Genomic DNA, 24,052 nt, shown 5'->3' with positions numbered 1-24,052 from the left:
ATCCCACGCTGAGGCTACTGAGGGAAAACATTATTACTGAACTAGAATTTCAAGCTCTACCTGAAAATTTCTTAAGGAAATCGCCCCTTTATTAGGTACGCCAGCACCATCTTATAAGACAGCGTTTACTGACCTTTATTTAGCCAAGGCACATTTTTTTTAGGTTCCAGAGATGGTTTTATGGTTAAATTTTTTAAACTTATTTATTTACACTTGTATGACATTTGAGAATGTTAAATTGTTGTACAGAACGTTCCATTGATGTTTTTTCCCCCCTAAATGTAATATTGGCACAAACAATTTAACTTCACGCTCTCGTGTCAATCAAACGTGAGGATTATTGTCGTCGTGAAAATAGATTTTTTTTATATACAACTTTTGTATGATATGGTGCAGGTGTGCCTTATAAATTGACCCCTGGGGGGGGGGAAAGTAATTTAGTTTCGGGTTTTATTTCTTTTGTCTTTTTATTTTTTTTTAACTCACTTTAATTGGTAGCTGAGTGTCTTGGGTGAAGATCACCAGACCGGGCGTCCCATCAAGATGTCCACCTGTAAATTATATAATTTATATGGAAAATACACGTTATAAGAACAAAGACACATTCCGGTACACAGAGCCCATATGATGAAAATTAAACAAAACATGATACAACAAGTGAGTATTAATTAAAGTGACGCAATTCAAAGATTTTTCACGCATTGAAATTTAGTGCATCGCAAACGGGCAAAACTGTACATGTGAAATCTTTGTCCTACTTTCCAGAAGAAAACATGAACAGAAGCAAAAGCGCCCGTCATGTATTGTAGTCTATATTGTGATATAGCGTAACGTGCATAAAGAACGTACATACTTGTGTCATAGGTATGGGTCGGCACTCGTCTGTCGTTTTAAGGTTCGGTCCCCCTGCAATGAGAGGAAAGCGCAGAGTTCCGACGCTTTTATGTGACACGCGAACGCGCCGCCGCCTGCCCGCCCATTTCATGACAACTCAGCGGTGCGCGTTCACGTGCAGCGCAAAAGGAAAGAAAATCCGGCTGACTAGTCGGCTACATGAAGAAATAAGCATACAAAAACTGGTTTTGCCTACTAGACTGGGCTAGTCAGCTTTAAGAATAAGAACTGGTGTAGCCTACTAGACTGGGCTAGTTAGCTTTAAGAATAAGAACTGGTGTAGCCTACTAGACTGGGCTAGACTACCCTGAAAAAAAAACAAAAACTAAACACTGGATAACTTTTTTAAAAAAATGAATAATTCGTCATAGTTAATATTTTAGTTTTGATTACATAGAAATGATTCATGAAGTACATCCAGAAAGTTTTTATTTCATGTAAACCATGTTTGAATGTTGGTATAAACATTAGCAGTGTTAGCTAAAACGTTAGCTCTTGCTAACTTTGTCTAGTTTAGAAACACGGCAGCGAGTTTCAATGCACATACTCAAACAAACTTCGCAGAAGGCTTTTACGGTTGTTATTCAACATTTTATGGCTTTTCTGGTATATGTGAAAGAAAGATATACGTTAACATAAATGGCTTTAAACGGACCGCAACGTTACCAAAATGCAAAGTTGATTAGTTATTCTTACCAATGTCAACGTCGCTCCTGCCATCCCAAGTCCGTAATCCATGCGCAAATCGCATTCAATTAACCAAAAAACCTTTGTCAAAATGAAACATTTCAGTACGGTGACCCACTATATGCGCTATACCCCCCATGACAATGTTTCTATGGCCAATGTCACCCTTAAGGCAGCCAAAGAGTGAGGTCTACGTGCTTTCCCGCGGCACGAGCAACAACTTTGTGTTTCGCAGTAAACTGTTAAACAGAGAAATACATTGCAAACATTTTCGTCTCATCTACAATCATGTTTTGTAATCCTAAACAAGAGCGATGTCTTCACTCAACTACAAATGCCTGTAATATGTTTGAGTAAGCATTGACCGCCGGACCAAGTCGGCATAAAAGTAAGCTAGCAACCGGTCTTAGTAAATTTACCTTCAAAATTGCAGCGGTACGATGAGACATAAAACGTGAAATAAATAAAACAGTAATTCCAGCAATGGACTCTGATGAGCTTTACTCGATCGGATGTTGACGTGCCACTGAACAGGGAAGGCGCCATTGCCTAAGTGCTGTGCACACAGAGATTGAGGCTGTATGTGACATATAGGTCACCACAGGGCGCTGGAATGTAGCGCCCAACCTGGGCCCATCTACTGCATTGAAGAGGAGCTAATGCACATTTCAAACTTTTAAAAAGAGTCAGTCGGTAAAGATACAGTGTGTGTGCCACAGCCTGGAAGTAAGTCATGATTTTAGACAAGGCTGAATGAAGCAACTTTACTCTAACCATATACTTTTTATCCTGCTCATCTTAAAATACATTGACGTGTATTTTCAAATATTTTTTTGTCTTCAAGACAAGTGATGTGGTGACCAGAGCCAGTGGTGGGGCAGCACCCTAGTGCCCTCTATTGACCGGTCACCACTGCTTGTATAGTAAGGGTTAAAGTATGCTGCTACACTGGCACGAGAAACCTTTTTTTTTTTTTTTTACTCTTTCCAAGTGAGCTCCGAATATTTATTTAAAAAAAAAAAAAAAAAATGATCAAAAGTCCCAACAGGAATGTGGGCCAACGTCTCAATCAGCCCCTTTTCCTCCAAAGTGTGTCGCTTCATCGCGACCATTGCAGCCGAAAAATGCGCAGCGGCTTCACTGCATCGTGCCGAGCCAAAAGCAAAAAGGAAATGTTCTACAGGGTGTTATTATCTCCCAACCTCGCTAGCCGACCGCCTACTTGTCGGCGGTGAATCACGGCTCTCCAGATCCATCCGGCTCACTTGGACTCATCCACCGCTGTAACGAACTCCCACAGAGGACCTGCTGTCTCACGCACGTACGCACACAACACTAAAAACAAAACACAGTATAAAACACAACAAACACACCATACGCACACACTAACATATCATTACACAAATATCAAAACACAAACCATCACACGTACGCCAGCACACACACAACACAAAATAAAAACCACACCACACCAGTACAAACGACATGCACAAACACATGTGCACACACACTAAACAAAAGACCACATACACTAACTAAACACAACAGACAATACAACAAACATACACAACACACACACTAACACACACGTGTATGCGAACACAAATCACACACACGCACACGACACATGCACACGCTGACTGACGCAAAATTTGGTGGACATATCCATCATAGCAGGGTGCACAAAAAAGTCTCAAGGACCCATGCCCGAAATTTAATAGGAGGTCTGCCATTTTGGTATGAAGGAGATATTTTGTGTGAAACCAATTGAAAAAGCGATATCCTTGAAAGATAAGGTGACACGATAATCACAAAACTTTTCATCATTTTCGAGGGTTTGCCCTGAAAAAGGGAGTGCGACGGGCTAGTTCATCGCTGCTCGCAGCTTTCATTTTTGTGTTGCTTGAGTATTGGATTACATCTGACAGTAAAATATCCCGTCAAGTCTCATTTATTAGCAACAACAACGCTCTTTGTAACGAATGCTATAATGTTTCATCAGCCGCTCAAGGTCAATGCTCCTGAACATGATACAAGCTACTTCATATTGGTTATCTACAAAAAAAAAAAAGAACAAACAAATATCCACTAAAACCTTGAGGCTTCACGTGCAGCCAACAAACGAACCTATTGACCATAAAAATGTGACAGACTTTGAGATAACATCGACATCTGGCCTACTTCCACATGGTCTCGTGCTCGGTTGTTTGTTTTGTTAGCAGAAGGTTGCCAGGCAACCGGATAGAGCAGGCGTCACACTCGTGGCTACTTGTTTTTACTTAAAGTTAGCAGTCAGGTAAATGTACATTATCAAAAAAAACAAAAAGGCCCAACTTTTCTTTCCAATCTTCTCAAATCTCACGAGAACATACAAAAATAAAAACAAACCAGGACATTATAGAGCTGCACATTTTGTACCAGATACAATAATAATAATAATAGTAATAATAAAATACACAATAATGCTACATTAAGTGGTTAGAAATAGAAAGAAGGGTGATGGGGAGAAAAAAAAGTACAATGATTTTCTTTTTTAAAACATCTTAGAATCTTAGAATATACAATGTTATTTTTGCAACTAGCCAAGAGTTTTAGTAGTAGAAAGTGCATTCTATGCAGCAAAGAAAGGAGGAGCATCATCATCATTCGGCCATCTTAGCAAAAACATGAAAATCAAAGAGTGTACAGCGGACAGACCTTGGATGGCCAAGTGTGCGGTGGGCAAAGCAGAAAGATGCTTTCCTTTTTTTTTTGTTTGGGAAACACAATTTTGAGTAGAAACAACCATTGTTTTTTTTTGCTATGGTCCCTTCCACATCACCTGCCGTTCTCCTCTTTTCCTTACCTAAAAGGAAGTTTATATATATTATATATATAAACACTCGACGTCAACCATACCATGGACAGCCTGGACTGCGGTCTATTTCACAATACAATCGCTGCTTCCCTACGCCTCGCCCACGCAGCGCTAAAGTGCAGAGAATACACGAAAAAAAAAAGAAAAAAAAAAGGCATCAGACAAGACAAAGAGCCGTATTGCAACTGGATGATGAGTTGATGAGGAAGTGGAACTAAGAGCCACACAAACACAAACTGCAGGTCCAATCAATCAGATAGGGGACACCTAAAACTACTCAGTTTTACCACTCTAGGTTAAATATTGTAGAAAGACAGTCAATTAAATGCTACTGTCTGCCCAAATAAAAGATTGGTTAAAAAAAAATTTAATTCAAAAATAAACAGTACTGCGCAAAAGTCTTTGGTCCACTATTTTGAAATGGCAAAACACTTAAATACATTTAGCACCAAAAAAGCCTAACCAATTTCCACAAATATTAGTAGAGCCATTATATTTTTGGTGGATTAGGATGAAGGATTCCCCCCCCCCCCTCCCCCCACACACACATTTATGGAACCATCCAACCCTCCACATGTATCATAATGCCATTCATTACCCATGACTTTGTCATCCTCTGCGAACCAGAAAGTAGCTTGATAATTAGGAAACAATTTTGTCAGCCCTGCGGGAGGTCTGTGCTAAACCAAAAAACGATCTTTCAACCTGAAATCCTGTCAGATCAGCAAAACGGCACCCTGCAGTCAGCCAACTGGAGGTGTGATGACATCAGTGCTAGCATGTTGTGCAGAGATTTCCAACACACCATACAACGGCACATTTGTGGGAAGTTATCCAATTTAACTTAATATACCAGCACATTTATTTGCTACAAATAACACATTTTTATCCATCGATCTATCAGGCCCAGATTTCACACTGAGTAAACTTGTGAGTAAATTGAGACATGACTATCATTATTTCAGTATACAATGGTGCCTTGAGATATAAGTGATCAGATTTTTTTTTTCTTTGACGTGAGAGCGCAAACTTGGGATACGAGCGCTGTATAGTGGCAGGTAACTTGACTCACTTCACAACAAGCCTTTGGCATATATAGTTCGTAAATATTCTTAAAAAAATAAGCTTCAAGCTGTTTATTGCCATTGTCAGCTGAAGGTTACTGTCAAACTAAACATAAAAAAAAGTACAATTCCCATGTGTAATTGAAGCAACCACATAGCCTTCGCTGCTTGAATGCTAACATACAATGGGAAAGGCCATAAAAACACTGGGTAACTACTAGCATCTAAATGGCAGTGCTCTTGAGCTTTGAGCATGGTCAAGGAATGAATTAAACTCATATCTCAAGGTACCACTGTATATACTTTTTGTGACATTTTTTGTCTGGTGGTGTGTCGTAAGATTTTCCCAATGTAAAATATGTGGCTTGGCTCATAAAAGGTTGGGAGAAACACACCTGCAACCTGGAAAAAAGGTGACAAAATCTAGGCTGTGTAAAGACTGTTGCTGTCAAGCAACATTAATATTGTATTTGGTAAAACAACAAATCTAATGGTGGCCTAAGACTTTTGCGCCGTACTGCATCTCTGATAACAGTCACAGCTCTGTCTTTTAAAGGAAACGACATTCACACCATCGGCTGATACATTTTGTTACCAATGTAATAATCGTTTGCGCTCGCAACCGACTTGATTGCATACGGGTAACGGGTAGCTGCAACACCTGCCTGCCACGTTGTCCACGTTGGCCAACAACGAGAAGCAAAAACGTGGGCCGTCCTTCTGCGTAGGCAACATTCAACGGGCTAAAGATGAGCCCGTGCAGAACCGAAGTCGAAAACGATCTTCCGAAACCCTAACAACGCCAAAGTAAACCAAGGAACTCAGGTGTGTGTTGAGTGAGCCTGTTAAATGAGCTTTAACATGGCAACCCGTATTATTGACAGCAGCGTGGCAGAAGTAGAGAATAGGGGGGGAGGTTTGGTTCCTGATCGGGGGCGCCCCATGTGTGAGGGCCCTCACAGTGGCAGTATGGAACGAGAGAGGAGGTTGCACTGATCTTTTCACGTCCTGTAAAACCTGAGTTTCTTCTTAATGATAATTTCCTTGACCGGTCCACATTAGCGGCGTGGCCTGGGTTGGGGTATTATTGTTGAAATTTGAACGGCGAAGCTAAAGTTAAGGAATTGCGTCTACTGGAATGGAAAGCACCGTTAAACCACAATGAATCTCATTACATAAGATCCAACAGCTCAATTTTACGTCTAAAAAAAATAAAAAATAAAAATAAAAGTCCTCCCCTTTCTCTCAGGTTAGAATCCATGGCACTGCGTTCTTGCATGACTGGTAGCACCAGCGACAACATTCACAGAATATTTTGGACATCCAGGAGAAAAAAAAAACAAACAAAAAAAGTCCACCCACAATCCACTTGAGAACACTTACCACTTGTTAAAGCTTGTTTATCTTGTCTAAAATTAGGTCTGTATCTGTCTTTCAAATGCGTGAAATGTGTCCCAGAGGCGCACCCTTACATTAACGGCCTTGTGACGGCCTGCTCAGAAGGTCAAAGATTTTGAAAACGGATTCATTAGAAATTCTTAGAACAACATGGGATGGCGCTATCATTAAGCCACATTTCCACCAAACAGTCCACTTTAATTGGGTTCACCACAATTGGTTGTTGTGACGTACTGGCACACAGGAACGTCAACACGACCAATTTAATTAATAAAAAAAAATAAAAAATAAAAATAAAAATTAAAAAAAAAGCCCTGACGGCATGGTGAACAACTGGTTAGAGTGTCTGCCTCACATTTCTGAGGTCCTGGGTTCAATCCCTACCCCCGCCTGTGTGGAGTTTGCATGTTCTCCCCGTGCCTGCGTGGGTTTTCTCCGGGCACTCCGATTTCCTCCAACATCCCAAAGACATGCATGTTAGGTTAATTGACGACTCTAAATTGCCCGTCGGTGTGAATGTGAGTGCGGATGGTTGTTTGTTTATATGTGCCCTGCGATTGGCTGGCAACCAGTTCAGGGTGTACTCTGTCTCCTGCCCGATGATAGCTGGGATAGGCTCCAACACTCCCGCGATCCTTGTGAGGATAAGCGGCTCAGAAAATGGATGGCTAAAAAGTCCCCTTTTTAGACCTGTTTTTTCACCTCAAAATGACATTTTCTAGGGGTGTAAGGGTAGATGTATTTATTATTTTTATGGGACGGATCTTTCAGTATGGTACAGAGGCTTACCAAGTTCCCAAACGGAACAGTAGGCAAGGGATGGGAAGTGTAACTGCTTCGTGCTCTCGATCTAATTTGTAAACAAATACAGTGGCGCTAAGCCTCTGGCCATGGAAAGCAATAACAAAGACCAGACTGTAGTGTTACTGTTGTCTACATCGGTAATGTTCTAAAAAAAAATTTATAAATAAGGTCACCACCACTGATGTTGCACTTTCATAAAAAGAAACATTTAAAATGTTTCTTTAAAAGGCTTGTTTGCATCATTCATTTCCTAAAAATAGGGCAAACTATTGATGTTGCACTTTCCTTAAAAAAAAAAAAAAAGTTTCAAGTTTTTTAAAAAAAAATTTTATTTAGTTTGATAATCTTTCATTTATTGGAGAATTTACTGCTCTAGCGGTTTGTTTCATTTTAAATGTCAATAATTGTGTTAAGTTTTACACAAATGAAAAGCACTTTAATATATTGCATTTTGTTCCCTTACTGTACCCAATGTGAAACAAACAAGTTACCTAAAACCCAAGGTAAACTGTGATTTTTGGCATACTGTTACACGCCCTACCACTTTCTCTTAAAACACAACCACTTACATTCTATATTACAAACTGCCCAATCAGCGAACAGCAGTATGTTCAATTGACATAGGTGAACTGTACCGTACCACTATTAATTGTGCCCTAATGAAAGGGTTCAACAAAGTGGGAGTACAGGATATTTGAGGACCTTTTGTAATAAGGATAACAAAATGCATAAAGACCTGAAGTGAACTGTATTGCTTGGTGAAAACATAGCTTAACTTGGTGCCAAATGGTTGGTGTAAATGAAGGACTGGGTTTAGCTGGAGAAAACAAAATAAAGTGGCAGTTGTACAAGAGACTGAGCCAGTGCCCGCAGGTTGTGGTTCGTAATTCAGTGATGTTGAGGGGCCCCGGGACCCTTGTCAGCAGGAGCCATGTGGTGCAGGTAAGTGTCGTCTCCGTGACCACAGTGGTTTAGAGGCTCGCTCTTAAAAAGGGCCGGGGGAGGCGGCAGGTGGGAGACCGGGGGCACCGCCAGGAGGTGGTGGTGGTGGTGGTGGGCATGGAGGGAGGTGTGTGGCGGTGCGGGTTGGGGTGTATTTGAGAGGTGCTGTTGGGGGTGGTGGTGTGAGGAGGCTGTGTGCAACTGCACGTGGGCGAAGGCGTGTCCCAAAGGGCCCCGTGAGGGCAAGGCCGCCCTGGATATATTGAGCCCCTGGGTGGTCGCGCTGGTGACGGCCGGCGGGGAGGCCGTGGAAGGGCCGGGACCAGAAGATGACGAAGAGGAGGAGGAGGTGGGGAAAGTGCTGGCGAAGATGCCGACTGGCACCGGCGGGCCGCCGGTCTGCAGCACCATGGGGCTGGTGACCCGGAAGCACTTCTCCTTGTGGGCCTTGAGCATGTTGGAGAAGCGGAAGCGCTGGCCGCACACCTCGCACGGGTACGGCTTCTCGCCCGTGTGCGTGCGGCGGTGGCGCTTCATGTTGGGCCGGCTGGTGAAGCTCTTGCCGCAAATCTCGCAAATGAACGGCTTCTCTCCTGTGCGAACAAGAAAATAATTATTGTGACGAGGGTCTGTTAAAGATGAAAACAAGGGAATTCAAATGAGGACGGATTCCAGTAAAGAACTGGACATTGTGCAGGTCAGCTTGTAACAGTGAAATTAAAGTCAAGGCACCACTGTGTTTGATTTTCATAAAATACTAAGTAAGAGCCTACAAAAACTCTCAGTGGCACCAACAATGAAGGTAAATATGATTTTGAGAGGTACATGAAGAAGGCACAGATAAACTGGATTGTGGGATGTATGATTTCATTTTAAATGCTTGGATCATATATATATATATATATATATATATACATATATATGTGATTCAAATTTTTTTTAGGTTCAATTGTAAATAGTTATAGTCACAAAAAATAGATATTTAAAAAATATATCAGTTTGCATTCTTGTCTAATTATGACCAAATGTACACATTTCATTGGTAGACATGACCACAAAATTTCAATGCAATCCATTTCATTCTAATGGAAATTCCAAACTCTGATTATTTCTTGGAATATTTTTTTCTGTTCCAACGAAACTTCCCGTGGTTTCACCCTTGCGCAACCCTAATTGTGACGCTCAACATTTGCATAAACATAAGTTCTCTTTTTCTATCAAATGTCACGTCTTGTTCACAAATGCTAATAAGCCGCCATCTCCATCGGAGGGTTTTTGCCGCTGAGCCGCCCACTCGGCAGGAAGCTATTACAATTGGCACTTTAAGGAGATGTGAAAATGAACAGTCGGAACAGCCACTCTCATTAACCTCCTCCACACGGGTATTCAATGTGCCCGCTGGCGCCCACGCAGCCATCCCTCCACCGGCTGCTGAAGGGCTCTCTGAAACGCCTCCGTCTGCCATGTCGCTGACAAACCAGCTTGAACGTCAAAGAGGTGACATCCATATTGTGTAACCGTTACATTACAGTGGGTAGAAATTGTCAAGAATCTGCTTGTGGGGTACAGCTCTGTGTCCTTATGCAGTGATTCTCAAAGTGTGGTCCACAGCATACGTACTACGTGAAGAAACAAACAAAATGGTTGAACTGGGCATTGTGGCTTAAACTATTTTTTTTTAAAATTCAGTACACTACATTTGATAAATACAGTTCAGTTGTATTTAACTTATAAGTATAATACAGTTGCATGTATTCTTTTAAAACTGTTTGTTTCAAACATTTATTGAGGCACAATTTTTATTTTACTTATGCTCAATGCATTTTACTTGAATCGTTATCCGAGTACTTTTTTTCCTTATATTTTAGTTTTTGTTTTAATATATTGTATATGTTCAAACTGTGCATAGTGTTACAGTGGCTTAAATTAATATAAAAATACTTTTTTGAAAAAAAGCCTCTGCTTTGTTTTTCCATAAAGGCTTAGGACTAATACGTCACTGTATATGTTGGACATGATGGTGGAACTTGGCAAACTAAGTACTTTTTGAGGTGATACTTGGTGCAAAAAAAAAAAAAAAAAAAAAAAAAAAAAAAAAAAATTGAGAACCACTGTTCAAATGGGTGTAGCCAGTGTTGCAGGCCTGAACTGGGTGTGTCTTTCCCCGCAGCAGGGACAGGAAAGGACTTGTGTAATTACACATCACAAATAGAAGCAGTGTGGAGTCCTGGAAAAAGGCTTGCACCACAAAAGCTTGGTTTTGGAAAATGGAGAGGCAGCCAGTCAGAGAAAATCAGAGGGATGGAATCGGCAGCATGTGTGTGGCTAGTCATTACATGTGTGCAGCACGCCTTCATGTTATGCGGCCCCTCTCATTACAACAAAAGGGCGACGTCTCACGATACCTTGGATTTCAACAATGTCACACCCCCTTCCTCTTTTAGACAGCAGAAGCCACGTTTTCACCCAGCGGTCCGCCATGGTACTGCTTAGAACGCTAAATCCTCATCTCGTTTGGTGGTAATTAAGCCAACAAAAAAGTGAACAGCCACTCAGCAAACAAACATAAAAAAAACAATGTATTTAAGGCTGCAGGTCCAAGTACCCAATGGGCTCTATGCATACAGCACAGATGTAAGTGGACATTTTAACTTCTGGTTGGCATGCAAATGCATAGTGATTACACAGCAGGGGGGGAGAGGGGCGTGGGGGTTAGTTCTGCGACCAGAGCTGACCAAGTGAGTTTTAGTTCTGGTACCAGAGCTGACCAAGTAGCTCTGAGTCAAACGGGGAAGTGACCCTTTTTTGTCGACTGATCAACAGACCACACACTTGCATACAACTGTGGTTGGTACACCAACAACTAGGCATCATACCATAATGAAGTAAACTATACTTATTGGTGAAGACTGGCCTGCAGAAATCAACTTAATACGTAAAGCTGGAATTTATGAAATGTTTCATTTAAGACCAGAAACATTGTATGCCGACCAGACCTCTGGAGCAGAGAAAAGAAGAAGGCAACTATGAAAGGTGAGCGCAGTAGAAAGCCCCAACCAGAGGCCAGGAACAACATTTAGTTGAAGAAATGCTGGACAGTGAGAAGATGTGAACTCCCAGATTATCCCAGCGTGGCTCAAAACTGTCGCCGACCTCGTAATCAGTTCCTCACCTGTATGTGTTTTCATGTGCTCGTCAAAATACTGCTTCATGTTGAAGTCTTTGCCGCACCACTGGCACATGAACTGCTTGTGCCCGATGTGGATGCTCATGTGTGAGCGCAGCTGGTACTTGTACTGGAAGCGCTCATCGCAGTTCTGGAAGTTCAGACAATACAAACATACATCGGGTAATTCAAATTTCTCAAAATCAACACAATGCAGATTATGTTTGCACATTGAGGCTGCTCAGTGAGAGCACCTGGCTAAAATCAAGCCAGATGTGGCAGTGTGGGTCGAGACCACCACAGAGAGTGGCCTAGATGTTACACACTGCTATAATTAGGCTGAAATAACATGCCACAAGGGCAGGGGGGCGTCCCGCATTTGATTAGAGTGGCTCCACCCGTGCACACATGTTGCCGTGAAGGCCTCGGGTGAAGGACAATGCGCCATCTGTCCACTTGAAATCAGAAAGCTGGTACATGTAAAGTGCTAAAAGTAAATACAAATGTTAACTTTAGCAAAACGGTGTTGTGTTGTTTTTTGGCACTCTAAACCTATTGACAAAAGTATTGCGACACAGAAATTAAAGACCCTGTAAAGTGAACTCAGAGATTTGTTTCTATGAGTCATATATTTTCTGAGACAGAGAAATATGTAGTACAAATTGTGTATCTATAGCGTTTTACTGTTTTTCACCATTTCAGTTTTCCTGATTTTATTTTGGGAATGTGACTAAAATAGCATCCAGTGACACATTTGGGTGTCGACGCGAGTGCCCCCTCCCCCAGTATATAAGAACATGGGGGCCTTTGTTCACATAAGTGGTTATCTGATGCATTTTTTTTGTTTTTGTTTTTTTTGGAAACAATAAATATGTTTGATGGTAAGTGCTGAAAACGTGCAAAGACTGAGAACAATTTAGTACAGAATTGTTGAGATATTGCATTCAACTCTTTTTCACAAATCTCAGTTGTCCGGATTTTTGGGGTGGGGCTAAAACGGGGACACGGGTGTACCCCGCCTCTCGCCCGAAGATAGCTGGGATAGGCTCCAGTACGCCCGCAACCCTGGTGAGGATAAGCAGTACGGAAGATGAATGAATGAATGAATGACAACAGTCCGACAATTAACCTAAATACAGGCGGACAACATTGCAAGTGAAAAAAAGCTATCTTGGTCAATTTGTAGCGCAGATGTTGCTTTGGTCACGGGAGTATGAGAAAGCAGCTTCAGTTATGCCACCACTCACTGAAGACTGCTCACATACATGACCTACAACATGACTCTTTTCTTTTTTTAATGGTAGACTTTTGTGAAATTTTTTTACAGACTGATGGGTATGGAGCGCGTCTAATGGCAAGTGTCACACAGAGTATTTTACAAGCACGATGCAACAATGCACCATGCTTCCATCCAAGTCCAATTGTAAAATTTGGTGTGTACCTGAAGTTTGAACTCCACTGACGACGTCTTACCTCGCAACGGAAGGGCTTCTCTCCAGAATGCTGCAGCGAGTGCACCTTAAGGGACATGCTGCGCTTGAATGACTTGCCACAGGTCTCACAGGTGAACGGCATGTCCTTGGTGTGAGCTGTGCGTGTTGACACGGAAGACATACAGTTAAGAGAGAGAGAGAGAGAGAAAAGGACAGCGTGAGATGAAGCCGAAGCGCACTTTGCTAAGGTCGCACGAAATTGAGGTTGAACTCAGCGAAAGAGCCGGTACATCAGTTTAGCGAGCATCGCAGGATTAACGGCGTTTTCTTTGGCCGTTTAGGACACCACATTAAGGGGTTACGCTGAGAAGAATGAGAGTAGTTCAAGTTTCTTTTTGTTGTTTTAAATTACCGACATAAATCTCTCAAGATTCATAAAACATTCACCATTCCAGGTTTTTCATTAACGTTATTCACTATATTCACATAAATGAGATTAAAATGCATATTCGTAGTAAAAAAAAAAAAATAAAAAAAAAAGATTTTTCTGGGCGAATACTCGAGGACTCATTGGAACAGTCGATAGGATAATCGATTCTAAAAAGATTCAAAAGTGACACCGCTAATATACATCTTACTGATTTAATATTTTACGGTGGTTAACTTCTTTATGTGCTGTGTGAGGACAGGCTTGTTGAAGAGAAACCAGCACAGAGCTCCCACTCATTATAAAAACTACTGTACATTCCACGTAATGGTGAGTTGTATATTTAATCATTTGATTTTATTTGGGCGGCACGGTGGTATATAAAATGTATGACAATGGTAAAAATGTTATGTATTTGAGTGTCATCTGCGTGGCATGGTGACCGACGACTGGTACACTTGAACACTTCACTCACCAACCATGTGCTTGCGGACATGGGCCATAGTGTAGAACTTCTTCTCGCAGATCTCGCATGAGAATTTCTTCTCTGCATAGCCGTGCACAATCTTTATGTGCTCGTGCAGCGACCACAGCTTCTTAAAGGATTTGTTGCAGGAGACACACTGGAAATAAATCATCAACAACAATTGAGATGGAAAGTCATGAGCAATATATGAATTGAGGACAAACTGTCTTACATGTATATTTACTGTGTATATTGTTTTTGTATATGTTGTATTTTTCCTTATATTCTAGCTCCATCTGCTGGCATAAAAAAATATTAAACCAACACACATTTCATTCTTGGAAAAGGGCAAAGCTACCTACCGAGGCTTAAACGTATAACTAACCCTGAATACACACAGCTGATATCATTCAAATCAAACATATTGCAAGAAACTTAGCCATAAGCACAGAGATGACAAAAATCTGTATTAACCTTCTTAAGGTCGAATTTAAGTGAACCATTGTTAGAATACTACACTGAACTGAAGTACTGCCTAAGCCAACCACGATGAGCGATTCTTGTCCAATTTGTGGCCCTTACCTGAATAAAAGGTCAAATAACTCGTTTTCAACGCATATCCTCCTTGTGTACAATATGTAATATGACAAAACCAACTTGTTCTTTGAAATTAAATTGACACTTTTATACTAAGTCCATGTTAGAGAGTCACTCTATGGAGGTCTAAATAGTAAAAAATATGGGACCTTTAAAATGTTTTCATAGTACGCCCACTTTTATACATTTTATTTAGATTGTAATATTTATAGTGTTACCTTGCTATTCGCAGGGGATAGGTACCAAACCCTGCCGCAAACTGCGAAAATCTCCCAATCATTGACGCCGCACGACAAAACTAATAATTGCCTATAGATGCCACAAGATGGCGGCAAATCACTATTTTTGTCTCAAGGAAGCTCCTCAACTCATTTTCGAGTTTCTTGTCACCCAGATGCAAATGATGGAGGATAGGTTCAGTAGATGTCAATTCGCGAATGGCGAACCACGAATATGCGCAAACGTACTGTGTTACGAGTTGGACTACGAGTTTGTGTTTAGCGGAGGACATGCTTGTAATGTAATGTTGTTCTACATTGCAGTCGCAGCCTAAGATTCAAGGGGTGTGCTTCCATCCATCCATTTTCAATAATGCTCATCCTTATTTGGGTCTCAGGTGATCCGGAACCTATCTCGGCTGACTATGGGCAAGAGGCATTGTACTCCCTGGAGTGGTTCCCAGCCAATCCCAGGGCACACAAATAACCACTCACACTCAGATTCACACCTTTGGACAATCTAGTCTTGAATGGACCTAACATGCATGTTTTTGGAAAGGGGGATGACGCTGGAGTACCCACACGAAGACCCACACGGAAATGGGAGATATGCAACCAACATTTGAACCCAAGACCCCTCAAATGTGAAGCAGACGTGTTAAACACCGTGTTGACCTGGCACTGAGAGAAGAGTGAGAACAGTGTGTCTTCTCACCTGGATGTTCTTCTCGCAGTCGGTCTGCTGGTGCAAGGCCAGCTCGCTCTCCAGAACAAACTTCTTGCCGCACTTGTCGCAGATTTGCATCCTCCTGTGCGTCACGTTCATGTGCTTCTCCAGGTACCAGCGTGTGTTGAACACGCGAGGGCACTTTTCACACGCCAGCATCTCCTTTTCTCCTTCGGCCTTGCCGCCCGGCACCAAGGCGCCCGCGGATGGCAGCGGTGCTGAGCGGGCGGAGCGACGATGGCTCTTTGCTGTCTCGGCGTGCTTCCGTCGTCCCCTGGTGGTCATCCCGGAGGCCGGCGAGCTCAGAGCTGTCCGGAGACTCTTCCTCTGTGGCTGGCCGGAAGCGCCACTCGCGACTCTGTGGGCCCGCTTTGACCTCGTCCTTCGACTTTCAAGCTCCTCATCCTCTTCATCGTCCTCATCATCGTCGGGGCTCTCGTCTTCAGCCTCTTCCCCATTGTGGTCATCCTCGCTGCAACCTCTCTCGGAATCGTCTCCGGTCGCGCCACCTTTGTTGTCGCCCTTGGATACATGGAGGGTCTGATTGTTGAGGTTAACCTCCACGATGATCTGCTCGCGCTTGAAACCCTCCTCCTCTCCATCATCCTCGCCTTCCTCTTCTTCGTCATCGTCGTCATCTTCAGTCTCCTCTGAGGTGGCCTCATCCACCTGCGTGCGTATGTCTCTTCCCGCCGCGCCCTCACAGAAATACTGCTGATCGGTGTCAGCCGCTGCCGTCTTAGTCGTCATTTTGTTGTCCACCAGGACCAAGTAGGGCTTGCCGCCCGCCTCCCTCTTGTAGAGCTTGCCTGTCAGGTCGACCTCCGGGTTGGGGGGGTGGTAGTAGGACTGTGACACTTGCGACCTGCGTCCCTCCTCCTGCGACATCCCGCCGAGGCACGGGATGGAGACCTCCTTGAGGCTTTGGCAGGATTTCATGTAAAGTTATGATGCTGAAATGACACAAGTCAGGGCAAGGTGCACCAAACCCCCACCTTCCCTCGACAGGAAGGAGGGGATGAGGTGTATGAGACAGTCAACCGGATTCAAACAAAGCGTCCATTTTGTCCGGGGCGGGAAATTCTGTCAGAAAGACATACAACCGGTCCTGAGCGCGCCTCCATGAGCTTTAAAATAGCAGCCAACAAAGCTAAAGTTCACTTCCTGTAAAGGGCAGTGCAGGTAAAGAAGAAAAAGAACGACACACTTCATGTGTTTCTGCCATCAGGGGCCATGAACAGAGCATCACCTACGAAAAAGCAGAAAAACACAGATGAGGGGGGGGGGTTACTGTCTTCCGCTGTTAGGACACAAAAGAGTCTCAAGCGAAACTACAGTGACGCCCACAAAAGTCACAACCGCATTGGCGCTGCTGCGAGTACAAGCGCAAACTACAAGTCCTCACAAATGAATGGGTGTGGATCTCATTACATACAATAAATGTTTTACATGCTCTGGAAGGACAGTGAAATCAAGAGACAGCACTGATAGTCTCTCTTGAGAATCATTTATGAATTAAAGACTCTGACATTCTTTGATTTAGTGAAACAGATGTTTACATTTTACAGTGGATAACTTATTTTCCTACTTGTGTGACAGTTAATATTAAAAAGGACAAGCATCTGCATCATGATTCACCTTAGCATTATGCCTTTGTCAATGAAGTTAATTCGACATTTTTTTTCCTGAATAATAAAAGCAGTAAACTTATTTTTATCATAAATATTGTTAAAAAATGAAAAGCATGTGCAAGATTAATCAGCACATTACAAATATTAACAGGGATTCATCTATTTTTTTTTTTTTACACGTGTATGAGAGTGAACTGACTTTCAACATAACAAACCAATCAGTATATGAGTGTCTTCTAGTTTTTGTTTTTGGACTCCGATAAGTGTCCTGTTCCATCTGTCAGAGCATATGAGCCCGAAAAGATTAGAGAAAGGACCACAGGTCAGAGTTGGTTACTCCTTTGAATTGTCCACTTTCCTTGAGCGATTTAAATTTTGCTGAATTTTGGACAGGACATAGTCATAGAAAATAAACTTGTTGGAAATAAAGTACTTTAACTTTTGCAATAAGGCCTAAACCATGGGACTAACTGCAACAATGCTAAAAGCATAACAGGCTCCAAGAACGACACATCCAAGCGCGTGTGTGTCCGCGACTGATTGCGAGTTGACCTCACACAACCTCACAGCCTGGCTCGCCATTGTGAGTGTGCACCGGGGCAGTTGGCTCACTCGAGAAGCGCCCGCAGGAATAAACAATGCCACGTGTCTGTTTTTGGAGAAAACACTATTTTTCCAGTGTTGTCATGGTTGTTGTAGATATCTTATAATAACAAATCTTTTAATTAAAAAAAAAAAACATCTACGACGACGACAACAATCGGTAAAAAGAGAGGATAGCGCAAACAAACTTTTGGAAGCAATGGTTAGTGGTGAAGAATTTTGGGTCTGATTACCAATCCGATCACAAGATGGAGCAATATACAGTGGACCCTCGCTATTTGCGGATAGGGATGGCCCGAACCACAAATAGCGAAAATCCATGGATAATTGACAGCCATTATTATTGCATTGAAAAAAATATACATGTATTTTTTAAACATCAATGATTCCTGCGTAAGTGGGGATAAACCCCCAATAAGATACACTAATTGACAAGTCTAAATGGGCAGCTTGTTGATGAAGTTTAAATACAATTCAGTCTTTATAGGCACTTACAACCACCTAACTCTGACCCCCACCATCATGGCAGTGAAGCTCTACTCTGTATTGGCCCAGCAGGAGAGGGAGCGGTTTGAGCAGTGGCTCATTTGCATGACACAGGACCAACCCCTCAAAATGTGATGATTACAACTCGGTAAAAAAATAAAAAATAAAAAAGGATGCAAAGCCTGTCACAGACATGTTAAGACAGCTGGGAACCGTTTTAAAAATGCACAATGTCTCCTTAAAGTACTGCTGATATGTCCTGAAAATGGGAGCATTACGAGCACACAGGAAAAGCGAGCTCGGTTGTGACAGAGCGACTCGGGCCCGGCCGTAATTGACACAAAGCCGACTAGATTATCCCGAGTGTGGATGACAGGGGAACACAAACTGCATTGAAAAAAGGCCTCACTGGCACGCCAACGGCTTACAATATCCCGTTTTTCCCTTCACATATTAACCAGATTAAAAGCCCAAACACATGCGCGGCGTGCGGTTATGCAACACCCGTTTTGAGTAAAAATGCCTCCACACTGCTTCGTATTATTGTTGATGAGTCATTTGAGAGTTTCGCTTCGGGTGGAAAAGAAAATGCACTTTGATGTGGGAAATTTTGGACTTCTCAATATCAGTATGTTGAAAAGAGAATTCCTCTCAGATGTAAACTTCATCTGGATGTGATTTTTTTTTTTTAAGTCAGCTGATCTTATCTGATCTGGTTAGCAAGCCACATCGTAATTCACGGCAAAAACAAAGTGCTATAAACGACTTCAATTGTAACTCAAGAGACACTTGCAAGAAACCAAAAACTGGTTTCATATGGGGTAGGCCACAATGTGACTCACACAAACACCGGATAAGATGAGAGTGTGGTTCAAAGACGACAGGATGGAAGCTTCACATTGGAAACCCACCGCGCAGTACTAAGAGCAACAACATAAACGGGGCAAGTGTTCACAAGTGTGGAGCTGACAGTGACCCGGGACGCAGTCAAGCTCGCTAGCGCTCAGACTTTAATGAGCTTTTCGCCGCTCACAGGGAAGGAACAGTGCGAGGGTTCACATTCCTCACTTGTGGCAAACTCGTAAGACCTTAACACGCTCACTGTGAGCGCCGCTGCAGGGGGGGGTCCCCCACGCCTCACTAGGTATTTCACCCTCCAGGACCCCCAATAACATCCTTAAAAGTAATCTCCTTGTGTTTTACTTTGGTTCTGGATAAATCATCCAGGAACCAAAGACTATTAAGCCCATGCTGCAAAGAAATAATTACGAACTTCATTACAATACAATTGTAACGTCACCAAAAGAAAGTGTTAATTTTAAGAGAACCAAGTCGTAGTGGCAGGAGATATTTTTTTTACTACGAGAATAAATTTACCAAAAAAATACATAACAGTAAGTGGGGGAGACTAATATTACAAGAATTAAAAAGACAAATGAAGGTTTTGGAGTGGCTTAGTCTAACTCCAGACTTGAATCCGATATAAATGCAGTGGCATGACCTTAAAAAGGCCATTCATCCTCGAAAACCCTCCATTTTTGCTGAATTCAAACAACACTGCATGGAAGAGTGGGCCAAAATATCTCCACAGAGATATGAAAGACTCATCCCCAGTTATAAAAAATGCTTGAGTTCAGTTGTTGCTGCTGACGATGGTCCAAGCAGTTATTAGGTTGAGAGGGCCATTACTTTTTCACACACAGCCAGGTAAATTTGAATAGTTTTTTTTTCCCCTGAATAAATGAAATAATTTCACAGTAGCAAATTTTTTAAGACAATATATTTTCCCCAAAACAATAAACGATTGTATCGATGCTTTTTTTATGCCACTGATATAATGATATTATAGAGGATGATAATTCAAGTACATCCTAAATACCTTTCACTTCTAAAGAATACGGAACATTGGCATTGTAATGCAGAACAAAAAGTAAAATATCTTGTTGCTAAGTAAAAAATATAAATAAAGCAGACTCAGGCTCTGTCTGCAAAAATTGCACTTCAACAAATATTAAACATTTGGCACATGCCAAATTAGAATAAATAAATAAATGAAACATGTATGTATGTGAAAGCATTTGGGCTTTGTCACCGTTTTTAAATCAGATGCCATACATTTTAATATCACTGTTATTTTTTAGTCTTTATTTTTACTTTAAATAATGTATGTTTACCAAAAAAGAAGTAAATTTTTTTTTTTGTTATGTACAGTATAATTCCTCTGCCAGTGTAATTCCTGCTGCCTCTTGGCTTTTGAAAACAAGAGATTTTCTCTCTTAATAAGCTTTTACCTGGTTAAATAAAGGATCAAATGTAAAAAAGGGCCGCTCTTGAGCTGCTGGACTGTGATGTGAGACCTTCACCTGTCAATCCAATGAAGTTGAAAACGAGTTAGCTGAAGTCAACTACTGCCTGAATATTGATCACGTGTGCCGCTGTGAATATGGTTTATAAACCTGGTTACGTTCCCATACGTGGGTGTGTGTGTTTCCAGCAATTTTACTAGAATAAAGATGATTAGGCGAGGACAATGATGAGACAATGAGATAGTCAATAAACAACAATTTTTAGGTGTTAAAAATTCACAATTAGAAGAAAACTACGGCTTTATTCTGAGAAATAATGTCTTCGCAACATTAGTACTTTTTTTACTAGTGTAACATTACAGATTTTCTGTAAATTGTTACTTCTTTTTACTCATGAGGTTACACCATTTTTCCTGCAGCATTAGGTCTTTCCATGTGTATTACATCTTTTTCCCTCATGTTGTGACTCATTCAGAACAGTACATTTTTATTCCAAACATTTTGTCATTTTTACTGCATCATTAGGCATTTTTACCATACTATCACGCCTTTTTTCCATATTATTGCGACTCATTCATAACGTTATGACTTTTTACTCGTAAAATTACGTCATTTTCTCCATAGCATGAAGCCTTTTTCTGTAATGACTTTTTATTTGTAATGTTACATTTCACTCTTAACAATACATTTCACGTGTAACACTTTGTCATTTTTCATGTAGCATTAGATCTTTTTCCTACGCTACTATTACTTTTTACAGCTAACTAGCCATGGGCCAGGATCAGATTCTGAAGGTATGTAACCATGAGCAAAAAATTGCGGTTTCACGGAATTGTGACTGCAGCTCTAACATATATTGCTTTGAAAAGTCAAGGTAAATAATGACTACTTTTTTAACAATGAACGCGCTCCGTAGGTACATTAGTAAATGAAACAAAATTAACAGATTTTTCCCCCCAGCGTTATATTAATTTATTAACGTTATCTTGAATTTATAGACAAGTGATGGGCGGCGCTCGTAAATATGATGCTATCCAAGTACAGTTTTAAGTCCTATAGCAACCATTATTCATAAGCACGTTTTGCATGTGTCCTCTACGAGGATTATTTGGTTTTTTTCCAAAAAGTATTTGAGCACCCAAAACAGCCGACTTTTTCAACAAGGGAAAAAGTCGTTGAGCTCACGGACTGCTCGCACCAACAACAGGAGGGTTGCTTCACTTAGTATATACCCTGACAACTAAAACAAACAAACAAAAAGCTCATACCGCTGATTTAGCGGTTTTGAAACCATGACTTTCTAAAACAACGGTATACCTTGAAACCGGTAACCAGCACATGCCTACACCTAACATTCCAACTTTCCTTACGATTTTGCACGTATCGCTACGACTTTTTCTTCATTCTTCATTTCCTCTATCATTACTTTTTACTCTGCATATTACATCCTTTTCCATGTAGAATTGTCTTCCTCACGTGCAATTACAACGTTTTCGTGTAACATTACAACATCCACCAATAAGTTATAGCATTATGACCCCGCTTCTCCCACATTAAAATAACTTCCCCTATGGTTAAGACTTTACACTCATAACAATACGTCACTTGTCTCATATGACTAGAACTTCTATACCTGCCATTACAATGTTTTACTCGTAACACTACTTTTTGAAGGAGGTGGGTTTAACTAGTTTTCTCTCTAATATGGCCCAAATAGACCTCCAATATTTATCCAATTACCAATAGCATCTATGACAAGTGTAAAGGAAAAAAATTATTTGTCAGCGTTACAACAAATGAGCAGTTTCTTGAAGTGTTCAGTAAAACCTTGACATGAGCGACTGGGCCATGCTAGCTTTTGCCATTTTTGGGGGGGGCAAAGTGGTGAACCACCATTCCACATCATTTTGGGAAGTATGGCTGCAGTTAGTTTGTGCTTTTCGTCTTCCTCTGGTATGTTGACAATGCCAGTCAATGGTTAACCACGTAGCGAGCAAAGGGTTAAAACGAACGCAGAGAACCGCACCAACAGAGTACAGGCCCCGGTTAACTTGAGCTACTTAGCATGCATGCTAAGCTATTCCTGTCCAATCATAGGTATTAACCTGTACACACATAACAAGCTAACTTGGCTCCGTTAGCTGAAAGAGGCAAGTCAAATATTCTACTTCAGTTCCGCCACCGGACAAAACACTACAGTAAAGAGAAACGAGTTCGATGGCGTGTTCCCGAAAGAATTAAAACGAGACTTTCATTTTCTCTCTCTCTCTCTTTTTTTTTTTTTTTTTTTAATCCAGTCCAAATCCGCCCAGCGCGATGCTAGTTAGCGTGGAGCTAAGAGGAACGTCAGACAGCAGCGGCAACTCAACAACGTCGACACGGCATGTTAACGAGGGAAAAAGTGTGTCAGCTTTTGGACATATAATAAATAAACACAAATGTCACTTTGACGTATGTTTCTAGTCGGGAGTGCACGATGGGAAACAACGCTTGCCTAAAAATGTCAAATAATAACAACCCGGGGTGCTGTATTGACACCACGGGTCGACGCTGTCACAAAGTCGGCCGGTCATCGGCGCTAGTCCCCGCACCTTCTGATGAGCAGTGAGCGCATCGTCCGGCGTGTCATACATATGAACGGGCCGGGATTAAGTGGCGGTCCGGCTGGCTAGCTGGCTGCCTGGCTGGCTGGTTGGCTGGCTGGCTGACTTGTTGGTTGCCAGGCTTACCTCCGTGCGACGCGACCTCCTCCCGGAGCCCATGCATGCAGGATAGCGCACAATCCGGGTTTCATGTGCTTCTTCTACCACGGGAGGGAGTATAGAAGAACCCGCTGTCCCTAGATGAACCGCGACGCGGGGCTGTTGGCGATAGGTGCCCACCGGCGACCTGAGCCGCCCCGCTACGTGGCCAGGCCGAGCTGAGTTCTTCGCTTGTTGCTCTGACGTCGGCGTCCTGCGTCCATTCCAGGGAGGCCAGGCCGCCTTCGCCTCGTCGCCGCCGCCGTCTGGAGGACAGGCGCGCGCACCCAAAAGAGATCGGTAATGGTTGGATGAATTCATTAAAATAGAGAGAGATTAAATGACGACAGTTCATCGTCTATCTGCCTGCCTAATGCGCTAAAGATTATTTAAGTGAGCCCTCAAATGATTACTACTGTAGTCCAAATGGTAATGGTGAATACTATCTAAATCAATAACAAAACTTATTTTCAGTGGGAATAAAATATATTGAATTAAAAAAATAAAAATCTAAAGTATATGCTTTTTAGATATAACATTTGGGCACATATAGAGATCAAAAGTGTTCCTTTCATTTATTATCACATTGTTGTTACACACAGTAA

The 24,052-nt window shown here is 41.9% G+C and overlaps 1 protein-coding gene across 2 annotated transcripts; it reads right to left on the bottom strand.

Moving 5' to 3' along the window:
* Positions 1-522: 522 nt before the first annotated feature.
* Positions 523-23,800, bottom strand: znf652 (zinc finger protein 652). Of its 2 annotated transcripts, none has more exons than XM_061700684.1 (8): positions 23,298-23,800; positions 15,669-16,929; positions 14,148-14,295; positions 13,286-13,401; positions 11,819-11,963; positions 2,784-9,239; positions 854-906; positions 523-551 (listed from the first exon to the last, which is right to left on the bottom strand). In XM_061700684.1, exons 2-6 carry the CDS (start codon positions 16,617-16,619, stop codon positions 8,593-8,595), a joined length of 2,007 nt encoding a protein of 668 aa, XP_061556668.1. In that variant the 5' UTR covers positions 16,620-16,929; positions 23,298-23,800; the 3' UTR covers positions 523-551; positions 854-906; positions 2,784-8,592. The 2 variants fall into 2 exon arrangements, with proteins under 2 accessions (XP_061556668.1, XP_061556666.1); XM_061700682.1 differs by having other exon boundaries at positions 23,436-23,800.
* Positions 23,801-24,052: the final 252 nt, after the last annotated feature.

The sequence above is a fragment of the Phycodurus eques genome, chromosome 16 (genome assembly GCF_024500275.1).
Source record: "Phycodurus eques isolate BA_2022a chromosome 16, UOR_Pequ_1.1, whole genome shotgun sequence".
Taxonomy (NCBI): Eukaryota; Metazoa; Chordata; class Actinopteri; order Syngnathiformes; family Syngnathidae; genus Phycodurus; species Phycodurus eques.
The sequence above is the reverse complement of the archived record's forward strand: the minus strand, read 5'-3'. Positions and strand labels throughout refer to the sequence as shown.

What these genes read in the sequence shown, in the direction of transcription:
- znf652 (XM_061700684.1), bottom strand. Translation starts at nt 16,619, where the DNA reads ATGAAATCCTGCCAAAGCCTCAAGGAGGTCTCCATCCCGTGCCTCGGC. An exon ending in ACTGCGAGAAGAACATCCAG is followed by an intron (nt 14,296 to 15,668) that starts GTGAGAAGACAC and finishes ATTTATTTCCAG; the next exon opens with TGTGTCTCCTGCAACAAATC. An exon ending in TGTCCGCAAGCACATGGTTG is followed by an intron (nt 13,402 to 14,147) that starts GTGAGTGAAGTG and finishes CAACACGCACAG; the next exon opens with CTCACACCAAGGACATGCCG.